This window comes from Acartia tonsa, chromosome 5 (assembly GCF_053477335.1).
Source record: "Acartia tonsa isolate MP-2025a chromosome 5, ASM5347733v1, whole genome shotgun sequence".
Classification (NCBI taxonomy): domain Eukaryota; kingdom Metazoa; phylum Arthropoda; class Copepoda; order Calanoida; family Acartiidae; genus Acartia; species Acartia tonsa.
Genome location: NC_137264.1, coordinates 13,043,284 through 13,055,350, shown reverse-complemented (window position 1 = coordinate 13,055,350; position 12,067 = coordinate 13,043,284). Strand labels below are relative to the sequence as shown.

The 12,067-nt window shown below is 33.6% G+C and overlaps 1 protein-coding gene across 1 annotated transcript; it reads left to right on the top strand.

Annotated features, from left to right (window-relative positions):
• The first annotated feature begins 1,397 nt into the window (after positions 1-1,397).
• LOC145318789 (uncharacterized) lies at positions 1,398-11,911 on the top strand. Its single transcript, XM_080160361.1, has 12 exons — positions 1,398-1,631; positions 2,819-3,039; positions 3,332-3,528; positions 3,986-4,153; positions 4,561-4,691; positions 5,829-5,881; positions 6,641-7,052; positions 8,177-8,275; positions 9,170-9,221; positions 9,863-10,132; positions 11,082-11,259; positions 11,778-11,911. Exons 1-11 carry the CDS (start codon positions 1,443-1,445, stop codon positions 11,243-11,245), a joined length of 1,956 nt encoding a protein of 651 aa, XP_080016487.1. The 5' UTR covers positions 1,398-1,442; the 3' UTR covers positions 11,246-11,259; positions 11,778-11,911.
• The last annotated feature ends 156 nt before the right edge of the window (positions 11,912-12,067 follow it).

Here is a 12,067-nt window from a genome sequence, read left to right as displayed (position 1 = left end):
AAAATATAGCGCGGCATTTTTCGCTTCAGCGGGAATTACGTAAACATGCGGTTTATTTGCGGATTTTTTTTTGCATATTACTAAATTGCATCGTGAATACGCGCTTTGTTAGTTCTTTTTTTTGTCATTTTATGTTGTTTTTTTGTTTAACCTTATTAATTTTTCATTTTTACAGCGGAGCTGCTTTATAATTTAACCTGTCAGTCCGTTACAGAAATGTGATTTTCTCGGCTGTCATTGCAGATTTCGTAATTTTCTTTGAGTTTTTGCATATTCTCTCTCTTTCTTTTCATTACTATGGCAACTGATTATCTGCTCTTTAGCTCAGTTTTTCCGTTTGTCCATTCCATGATTTTTTTGTGCATGCATTTCAAGATTTTACTAATATTATTGTTTATTTCGTTCATTAATTCAATATAGGGAAAGTTCTTAGCTAGTAAATATCTTAAGGGATAAGACAATAGGGATTTTTTTATATCGAAGCTCAGGGATCTAAAGGGGTAAGATATATAATGGGCAATAAATGGTGTTAATCCTAAATGATGAATAAACAAAATTACCACTTATGTATATTGCTGTAATCATTGCGCGCATTGGTTGAAACGTTTAATTGGGGACACTCAACTTAATGAAAAAAAAATTTAAATATCTTAAAATTACCCAAAGTCTGGAGGCAAAGATTAACAGTATGTTAAAAAATAAACTTTAGGTACTATTTGGTATTAACAGTTTTAATTAATTACAAATTATATATTTCTTCTTAATATGTATTTACACTCTACAAGAGTTATTATTCATTTGTCCTTCCTGTTGAATTTAGAGCTTCTCTTTTATGGATGTTGTCTTCCTTGTTTTGTAATGTCTTAATTAGAGTGAGAAGGGACAATTGGCTGTCTATTACACTAGTCCCTAAAGAATTATAAAACGTATTTTTTATTCGTTGATTTAACAATTAATTTTGGGGACTTAAAATGAATAATTCTGATTGGTTGCTTTATTAAGTTGAATGTCCAAATGTTTCAACAACTAATTGTAATCTACAGAAGGGCAATTTTGTGCATTATCATTGGGGTTGTACATCAATTTATCGGTCATGCATTGTAGTATCCCTTTAGATCCCTCTTTTTAATCTATTATACAAAGTAGCTTGATGTCTGTCCGTCCGTCCGTCTGAAGCTTAAGATCTCGGTAACCACTTAACCGATCAGATTCTACTCTTCAGGGGTTATACCTACTGGTCCTGAGGTGGTTTTAGGCTATTTTCTTGGGGTGTTGGACACCCCCAGCCCCCCCAAAAACAAAAATACCCCCTTATTTTTATTAGGAATTTCACCTTAACTTTTTTTTATCACCTCTTGGGGCAAAGCCCCTTGAGGCTAGGGGCGAAGCCGCTAGTTATTAATATAATAATAAGTTTTTTTTCATATTCATCAGCAAGCAAAATGAATGATTTATCATGTCACCTATGCTCAAGATCTTTTAAGTTCCGAGTTCAACTGAAGAAACACATGCAAGATAAACACGGGAATATCAAGTTTCCATGTGATATATGCCAGAGGAAATTCATCTCTAGGGATGATAGGAATATTCACAAAGAATCTTGTCATCCACAAAATGTTCTAAAACCGAGGAAAATATTGATATTATTAATTGAGATAGGGGATGATTCATGAAAGAGTTTGTACGACTGTTTAATTTTGCAGAAAGAAAACCACTGAACCGATTCAATTCTCTTGTATAGTGGAAGTTTCATATAGGTCCCATGATTTTAAAGCTATTTTATATATCACGTTCTTCCCCATTATAATACCAAACCAATAGGTGTTAGGGGCGCAACCGGTATTAGTTTAGATATAACAGTTTTTATGAAAAAAAGGAAAAAAAATAAAGAATAAAATAAGTTTTATATCGACTTTTGAAAATTAAAATAATTTTTCTATTGAATGTGACTTAAAAGTCAAGGTGTCCTTAATATTTATTTTGCATTAGGTGCGTATATTCTGGTCGGGATCCTCTGCTAAATGGTGGGGGGGGGGGGGGGTGATATAAAATATGTTATATAAACTAAAAACTAAATGACATATAATTCATTAATGGAAGCGCACCTACTTTTAACCAACTACCTAGATTGTGTTCGCGTATAGAGACTTCACAGAAATTTGAAATATCAAAAAAGTTGAAAAACGATAAATTACAGAATTTTAACGTTAAATATAAGGGTTGCCGTGTATTATTCCGTTTTTTTTTATTGAAATCTTATTTTTAGTAAAGTTTTTGTCTGTAGATTAAGATTTCGATAAGTAATGAACAAACTGAGCTATCCATTTTAAGGAAGCTTCACAAAGATCCTTTGTACGTTAATACGTGATTTGGGATGGTTTTAAACTATTTTCTGCCTTTTTGAATACAGAACTCCTGAATGTTAGGGGCGAAACTGCTAGTTAGGTTATAAAGCTAAATTGGTATGAACTTTTACCTTTGTAGATTCTTGTATTAAATACTTCTTTTTACAGGATCTCTTCTTTGAAAGGGAGTGTACCATAGTACGCCCCCCCCCCCCCCAATTCCTACCTTAGAACATAACAATATAACAATGATCCCATAATACAAGTAGTAAGTTTTTTTTTGTCTGAAGCTTAAGATTTCCACGAAAACCGATTCGATTGGGTTCTCCATTTTAGGGAAGCTTCACTTAGATCCAATAGTGGTTTAGGCGATTTTATTTTAAGAATAAAGTCTTGTAATGGTTTTAGGCTAGGTGCTAGGCCGGGTCACAGCCACTAGAATATTAAAAATATTAATATTTTCATCTGGTAGGGACATAAACGCATCTACTAACAATGACAAACCCATCCGAACACTACAAAGAACTTTAGAAGGTGACATAGAGTGTCCAACATGTGAAATATGCAGCCGCTCATTTAAAAATTGCCATACCCTGAAAAGACACATGCGTGTCACCCACTCTGACAATAGGGCATACTCATGTGATATCTGTGGTAAGGCATTCAAGTACAAGAATAACATGCAAAGACACAGGCAAAGATAAAGTATTTTTAATCAGTTGGAAGTAGGGGCTGCTTATTACACTAGTCCCCAAAGTTTATAATGACGTTTTCTTATTAGTTGGCTAAACCGATTTAGGGACTTTAATAAAATTTAATTGGTTGGTTAATTAATTTAAACGTTTCAACCACTAATTGTAATCTACAGAAGAGGTAATTTTGTGTATCATTATTTGGTATGTACATCAATTTATCGGCCATTGTTTTATCCCCGGCCCCTTTAGATCTCTGGGTTTTAGATCTGCAATACCTTATCTAAATAATAGAGAAGTGCATGTAAAACGTGAGGTATATAACTGCGATAAATGTAGCAAAACCTTCATAAGTCCATGCTCCCTGGAGCGACACAAGAAAAAAGTTCACAGTACAGAACCACCACCATTGTTTCCATGCAATATCTGCGGTAAAACATATGGAGATCGATTTAATTTGAAAAGACACAAGAAAACTCATTTTCCTACAGGTTTTATCTTCGTTTTTTTTTGTGGTGGTTACATTGAATTAAAGTCTTTTTTGTGCTTTCACTTGAGGTGTCTAGCGTGCACATAAGACCCTTCCCCCCATTTTTTGAGACACGTTTAGAGAAATCACAGGGTTTTTAAAAATAGCGTAACTACTCTGAGGTATGTCCGACTGTCGTTTTGTCCGAAAAATCAATAGTAAGTGAACTCCAATCAAAATTGATTTTTTCTGTTCTCTACCTATTGATATATTTCTCCTTTTTCTTATGTAAGCTTGGATTATTTTAAAGATATCTTCATAATGAAAAAGTTAATCAATTCGTACGAGTGGACTTTTGTTTTGAGGTGGTTATAAGTGTTCTTTTGAATTTAGCAAAGCATTTGATTACCTCTCTCTTGTTTTACTCTCTTTAAACCCCAACATAGCCTAAAATTATAAAGATAAATTAAAATCTCTAGTGGATGAGTGCAAAAATCCCCCAATGGTAGATGAATCGACCAAAAAATGTCCCACTGAAACTGAGAAAGAAAATCCGCGATACAAATCATTTGGTGAAGTAGATTTGAAGCAAACGAAACTGGTTATTGACGAATCTGATAATTCTACCGATGGTGTTTTCCTTAAAGGTAATATTAGTTATTTGTCGCGATTATCGTGTTATAGACAGCTTTCAGCAGATATTTAAATAAAAAATATAAGATTAAGACCAGTTTTGTTAGCTTCTATGGCGCGAAGGTCCGGGCTAACAAAAATGGTATTAATATTATGATTTATATTTAGTATTTGTGGAAAATTGTCTGTTATACTCTGAACTTTTTCTATTCCAGCGAATATTAATCGGTTTCGAAGCCATGCTGGAAAAGTTTTTTTGCCATTCTTCGATTTTATCGGTTTTTGTGCATTGAGAGAAAGGGAAGACCTATAAGAAGCTACATTGTAAAGGAGAACCATATTGATTCAGCGGTATAGGGATAGACAGATACACAGACGACATCATGTTACTTATAAAGTAAGATAATATTTTCCTTTTCAGATAAAGAGAAAGAAAAGAGATATTCTTGTGTTATTTGTGGGAAAAGATTCGCAAGAAGTGAGTACCTCAGGAGACATAAGAAAGTGCACACTGACAAACGCGTACGGTATCACTGTCACAAGTGTGAGAAGGTAAGAGTTATTATCAGCGTTTCGGAGCCGGAGCCGGGAGCAGCAACATTTTTGGTGGAGCCGGCTCCGGCTCCAGATTAGCTAAAAATGATTTTTTAAGTAATATTATAATTTGGCAACGGTCTATTTCTATATAATAAACTGAAAAACTATTGTTACTTAACAAATAGACACAAATCCTTCTACTTTTATATAGCTTTAATCAAATAAAAGCAAAATATTTTATATTATTTATTTTATTTTATCAAATTCAATAATGAACAAAAATTGCTATATTAATTTTAAGGTAGGAGCCGGAGTCGGAGCCGGAGCTGCATCAAATTAAACGGCTCCGACACGATAAACAGCTGTATTAAAATGAAATACTAAAATCAGTTTTATTGGCCCCGATTTACATGATTTTTCAGTATGGCTGAGAACTGGTTCTAATCCAGCGGATATTAATCGGTTTCATAGCTATGAAAATTGTTAATTACACCATCTTCTTAAATAAAGTAGGAAAGTTTTTTGGTCTGAAGCTCTTAGATTTCAATCACTACTGATTCTGAACCGATTGTGTTCTCCATTTTAGGGAACCTTCACAAAACACCCGGGATAGTTTTCGGCTATTTAACTTTTAGATTTAAGCCTTGGAATGATTTTAGACTATTTTTCTGCTTTTCATACACCCTAGAAAACTAAGGATTGTTTTAGGCTATTTTGCTTTCTGTCTCAGGATGGTTTGTAGTGATTTTTCTAACCCCCCTCTGCACTTTTGAGTACAGAGCCCCTAGCTCCTAGGGGCCTAGCAACTTATTATATATATATTTATACGTGGGCAGCGTTTTGTCTATAATTCTACACGATAATTGAGTTTTTTTTCATGGAGGTAGGGGACATTGGGCTCTTTATTACACTAGTACCCAAAGTTTCATATTAACGTTTTCTTATTCGATGGCTTCAAAACTTTCGGGACTTTTTGATTCGAATTTTGCTTATTTGGTTTGTTAAAATGAGTTTCCAAATATTTCAACTACTAATTGTATTCTACAAAAGGGGTAATTTTGTTTATAATCAATGGGGATATATATCAATTTAACGTCCTATAATGTCTTATCCCTTTAGATCCCTAAAATAATTAATATTTTTTTTTTGTAGACCTATACGCGTAATTACGTACTCAGGGAGCACATCCAAAGAGTACATGGCAGGAAAGTGTAGCTTGTAAACCATGATTAATTTGCTTGGAGGCAGGGGACATTGGGATGTTAATTACACTAGTCCCCAATGTCTTATAATAACATTTTATTCTTCGTTGGCTTAACAACCTTGGTGACTTTTATTGAATTTTGATTGGTTGGATCATTAAGTTGAGTATCCAAACTTTTTAACCACAAATTGTAATCTACAGAAGGAATGATTTAGTGTATTATCATTGGGGATGTACATCAAGTTTTCTGTTTATTTACCGTAAAAGTATGTCGTGTTCTACTTTAAAACAGAAGTAGACAGCTAAAACTTGGCGGGCATGGCATTTGTTCTATTAGAGTTCATTATGGAAATAGGTTCAATATGAAAATATAAAGAAACGGCGCGGCGACGAAACCACCGCTGCCGTCAAACACCGTAATATCTCACCTATTTATTTTTTTCTTTTTACGGCTAAATTAGACAATCTTGAATCTTTTTCAATAAACTTATTATTTCTAATAAAGTTAACGTTTTTTTTATTCTTGATATTTTTTTGGATTTTGATATTTGAAACATGATATCTATTCCTAACTCTACAAAAAAAAAGTCTTAGACCTCTAACAGAAGATATGCAGAAAAAAATGCCCCCTTTTACATTCAATGCTTTGTTCAGGTCACATCATCTAAAATTTGAATACAATTTTGTTACTAGCCTCTATATGTGTTTGTGTGTGGTCTTATGAGTTCTTAAACGTTAAAACAGCTACATTTTTTATCAGAAAGCCTTCCAATGATACCGTAAAAGCTGAGCTAATTCATATTGATCCTTCTGGTACATCAAACGGCACAAATAAGAAGATTTATCATCCAGATTCAAAAATTCTGTGCCAAAATGAAGAATCTAAGGGTAACTTATCCCTCTCTGTTGATAGAGCCATTGCACCCCAAACTTTCCTTCAAATATCATATGAGCAAAATCTAAACAATTTCCGCCAAATAGCCGAAACTGTTGCATCCACTGCAAACAAAGAAAATGGCGCCAACTTTTCCCGCCAAAATTGTGAAAAAGGCGGGAAAAAAGTAGTTTTTGAGTGTAAACGTTGTTCGAATGTTTATGCTGACCTAACAGGGCTGCGCAGACATAGTAAGAAGAAACATACACTGGAGGTCACATGCTGGTTTTGCAACAAGGTACTTTAAACCCACAGGGGTGTATTTTTTCTTAAATTATCTTACCTCATGAAGTTTAAAATAAGGATTTTTTCTTTTTAATTCGGGGAAAGACAAAGAGAGGGGAGGGGGGAAGAAAAGTAACTTTGAAAATAGTTTGATTTATCTCATCAATTTATAGAAAGCTTTCCGCGAATATAAAAATGAAAAATTTAAGATTAAAACCAGTTTTTTTATCCTTTTTTTTATGGCGAAGCTAATCTATAATTCACCTTGTGTATGTCTGTCAGTCTGTAGCGCTATAGGATAAATAATATTTACTCGGGTGCTAGCAAAGTTAGATAACTGAAATATATTCACTATTCAGTGAAGATTCCTATGGTATATTCGCATCTAGTCTATACGTTGTCTTGTCCGTCTTTCCATCTGTCATGCTTCTAAAGAAATAAACACCTATTCTTAAAATACTTTACGATTTTCTTAGTTTTTATTCCTTTTTATTTTCTTAGTTATGAAATTAAACATCTTCTTTGTGTCAATATGTCTGTTAGTCCATTCCATGTTATTTTTTTGCTTCGCTACATATTAATGTTGTCATCCTTGTTTTTAACAAAGGGGGGAGGAGGATGTGACACTTTTTGAAACCAAAAGTAAAACGCGCATGATATCAGCCCATAAAAGAGTTTCAGCTCTAAAATTCGGCACGGCAGTTTCTTTTGTGGAATATGGAACTGTGAAGAATCGGTAGCAAAACCGCCGTTCCCGCCGAAAACTGCAGTTTCCCGCCAAATTTTTTTTTGTTTTTCTCGCCATAACAGACAATCTTTAATCATCAGAGATAAACTTTTTTCATAAAAATTTCCCTTATATTTTCACTTGACACTTGTAAAAATTTTACCTTTTTTTTAGTTTTGACATGTTTGAAAATTCGGCGGGAAACGGCGGTTTTTGGCAAGAGCTGCGGTTCCGCCGCCGTTTCTTTACAGTTCCTTATTGTTCTTCGCAACAGCAACTGCTGTGCCAAATTTTAGAGCTGTAACTCTTTTATAGGCTCAGTTCATGCTTGTTTACTTTTGGTTTCAAAAAGTGGCACATCCGCCTCCCCCCTTTAAATATTTGACGAATTTTATTTATATTTATATAAGGTGATGGTCAAAGAAGACAACCTGAAGCAACATTTGGAAACTTGTCATGATAAAACTTTGGGGGATAATCTAGCAGCTGGCTCTTCTCTCAATCCAGGGGTATGAGTATGCTTTAAAAACGTCTTGTAATATCTCGAAAACAGCTAAAAATAAGGATACATGTTTTTTTTCCTATTTTTATCCTATTGTATAAAGTAGCACCTAAGTTTTTGTTTGTTAGTTAGTTAAGATTTCGATAACCTAATAAGTTTGCCGTGTTAAGAAACTTCTCATAGGTCCAGTAATAATATTTTCAAATTTGATGGTTTTAGGCTACTTGCCATATGTACCTTCGAATACCTACAAAAGCCACTTGTTACTTTGCCTTAAAAGAGTGATGGAGGTTTAGTGAATGTTTTTAAAGACAATAAAATAAGAAGTAATAGAAGAGTGGACTTAACCGCCCAAAATAAATAAATCCTGCCAATAAAAAATGGATGGGCTGTAGAAAGCTTTGATACGTTCGTTTGTCCTAATTTTAGTATATGTTAAGATACGTTTTTAATGGATGTTGTCACCTTTGTTTAGAAGACACAGACACGCTTAACCTTATAATAAATTAACAGGATGCCTGTATGTTTGATTGTTTGTCTGTACCGAATAACCTCGCTAACCGCTTAACCAAAAGGTTCTCCTTTACAATGTAGCTTCTCAATAGTCTTAGGAATGTTTGTAACTTCTTTTGGGGAGGGTACAAAACCCTCAAAATAGAAATCTAGAAAAAAAATCAACTCGTTTTTATTTTTATTAAACTAAAATAAAAAATGGCGTGTAGTCGACGCCTCCCTTAAAACTTTCTTCTTATAACTAAATTTAAAAAAAAAACGGACAGGGGGGGTGTAAAATTCAACTCCTCCCCCTACATCAAGTGCCACTTTGGTTGTAGCCGCTAGTTAAAAATATTAGATCAAAACAAAACAGTAGAAATATACTCATACTACAAATATTACGAAGGTAGAGAAACTTCAGAACGAAACTAGTTCCAAAAATGGCGTGATAAATACAGGTAATTTTATAATCTACTTTTTGTACTTTTAAATAGTTAGCGACTTTTTGGGGAAATTTTTTGGGGAGATTGGAAATAACCTCCGATTAACAGTTGGAAACCTTCCCTAGATCTATAAGAAGCTTCATTGCCAAAGAGAACCATATCGGTTCAGCGGTTATATTAGTGATTTTTTTTAATGCAGACAAAGCTTACTACTTTATATGATAGAATGTATTGTCCACGAGTATTGAATATTGGAGCATTTGCAAAGTTCTTTCATTAAAAATTAAGCTGGATATGTTAAAGGGATGTTTCCATTAATATATATTTAATAATATTAATTTTTATGGATGATTTTTCTTATCGTAATCTAGAATATATAAGTATGTAAAAGTATTTAGTTTACCAAAGAGTGGAGAAGGGTGAAACTACACAAAAAATGCAAATCTTACTCTTGTTATGTATGCCTTTTAATTTTTCAATAGTTTTAATTTTAAAAGCTTCAATTTGAAGTGAGTGATCTTCTTTAAAAGATTCCCTAAAACAACTGAAAATTCATATTAAGCTTACTTTAAAAAGTCAAGAACAAAAAGTTGCCATCGTTTCCCCAAAAGTAATTCGCTAAATTTCCAGTTCTTTTATCCTTGTTTCATATTTAGACATGATTGTCAAGCCTCCAGTGAAAAACGTTCCCAACGTCGCCAGCAAAAATGTTCCAAATGTCACCAAACAAAATGTTCTGAATGTCGTCAGAGAAAATGTTTCAAATGTCGCCAGAGAAAATGTTCTGAAAGTCACCAAAGAAAATGTTCCAAATGTTGCCAGAGGAAATATTTCAAAACATTCAGTGAACTCGACACTTGAAGAGGACCTGTATGTCAGTGATGATTCTTTGGACATGGAGGAATACATCAACAATATTAATCAAGGTTAGAAGATTTTATTGTCGTCCCTTTATTGATAAAATGGCGGTTTCGCCCCTAGAGGCCTCTAAGGACACTTAGGTGAATTGGGATGGGGAAAGTCGACCCTTAACTTAAAATTTTAGTTTTAAAAAGATAAAGAAATTTAGGCTGAAGGGGGGGGGGGACTTTTCTACAGGCGATTTCTCTTGGGAGGTTGGAGGTCCCCTCCCCTAATTTAGATATAAACCTTCCCTGAATCTAAAAGAAGTTTCATTGTAAAGGAGAACCATATCAGTTCAGCGGTAAGCGAGATCCTTTGTTTCTTACAAAAAACCAACTACTTTATTTAATAGGATAATGTTTAATGAAACATTAAATGGATTAATTTGTTACAAAAACTTAGAAATCTAATCAAACCAAGTTTAATCAAGCTTAAATAGCAAATTAGATTCCAAATTACTCTAGTCCTGAGATTTTATGTAAAACCCACTTTTGATTGATTTTAATAGAATGAAAGTTTCGGGTTTTCTTTCTATTCATTGGTCTCATTTATAATGAACGACAACCCCAAGTAGTGAATGCTCATTGATAAAAATAACTACCGTCTAAAAACAAGCTGTCTATTTTGGACAGCAGCTGAGAAATTCAAATTTTCCTCTTGGTTTCTCTTACAAACGGACGGACATTTCGAATTACAGAGTAGCTTCGCTCAGGGAGGAAGGGGACATTGGGCTGTTTATTACACTAGTCCGCAAAGTCTTATAATAACGTTTTTTCGTTTGTTGGCTTAACAACCTTTTATTGAATTTTGATTGGTTGGTTTATTTATTAGTGTCCAAACGTTTCAACCACTTATTGTAATCTTCATAAAGGTTAATTTTGTGTTTCTTCATTGGGTATGTAGATCAATTTATGGACTAAGTCTTTTCCCTTTAGATCCTCGGGTTTCGCTGTAAAAAATCTCCAAATTAAGGTGATGTCATGGAGAAAGGAACCCAAACCTCCATGGTAGAAACAGCTGTAGCTGCTCAAGATGACCGTCGAGATAGAGCAGCTGTCAATAACAAGCATGATGCTCCTGTTCCTGTGTATCATAACCAAGAGGATGGTTATCCAGTTACTTGTTGTCTTATGTAATTATAGTCACAGGAATGGATATACAATATATGTGGATATTATTACTGGTGAAAAATTTCAATTTAGATTGCTAACATAGAACTAGTTTTTTGGTCAGCTCGGTTATCCTGTAGGAGGAGAGGGGATAGGGTGGAAGGGGGAAATCGTTCTATTAGCCTGCTGCGAGTTTCACCTTATTATAGAACATGAAATCTGGTGTAAGATCCAATTAATAATATATCCCGGAAATGAGAGGGGACAATGGGCTGTTCATTATACTTTTCCTCAAAGTGGAAAATAGCGTTTTCTTATTCGTTGTCTTAACAACTTTGGGGTAAATTCTGATTGTTTGATCGTTTAAACGTTTCAACCATCTATTGTAATATACAAAAGGAGTAATTTTATGTATCATCATTGGGGATGTACTTTAATTTATCGTCCATTGCCTTATACCTTTAGATCCCTGCTTTTAGCCCGCTGCAATTTTCACTTTATTTGAGAATATTAAAATCTGGTGTAATATCCAAGTAATAATATATCCATTGTTACAGGAGGATGTTTATTAATATGAAATTAATCTCCGTTCAATTATTTCGCTTCAATTAAACCCATTAAAAACCCATACACAAAACTAAAGCATGAAATGAAAAAATATATGTTAATATACCTATATGTATTACGTAAAGCTTATGCAAAACTCAATTTTTTTTGTACCATTTAATTAAAATCCAAGCTTTTTTTGTACAGCATGAACTAGATTAACTAGAAGACTTTCAGAAATGTCTAAAATACAACTTCTTTGTAAATAAGATAAGTTTATTTTAAAAATATTGTATTGTGAAT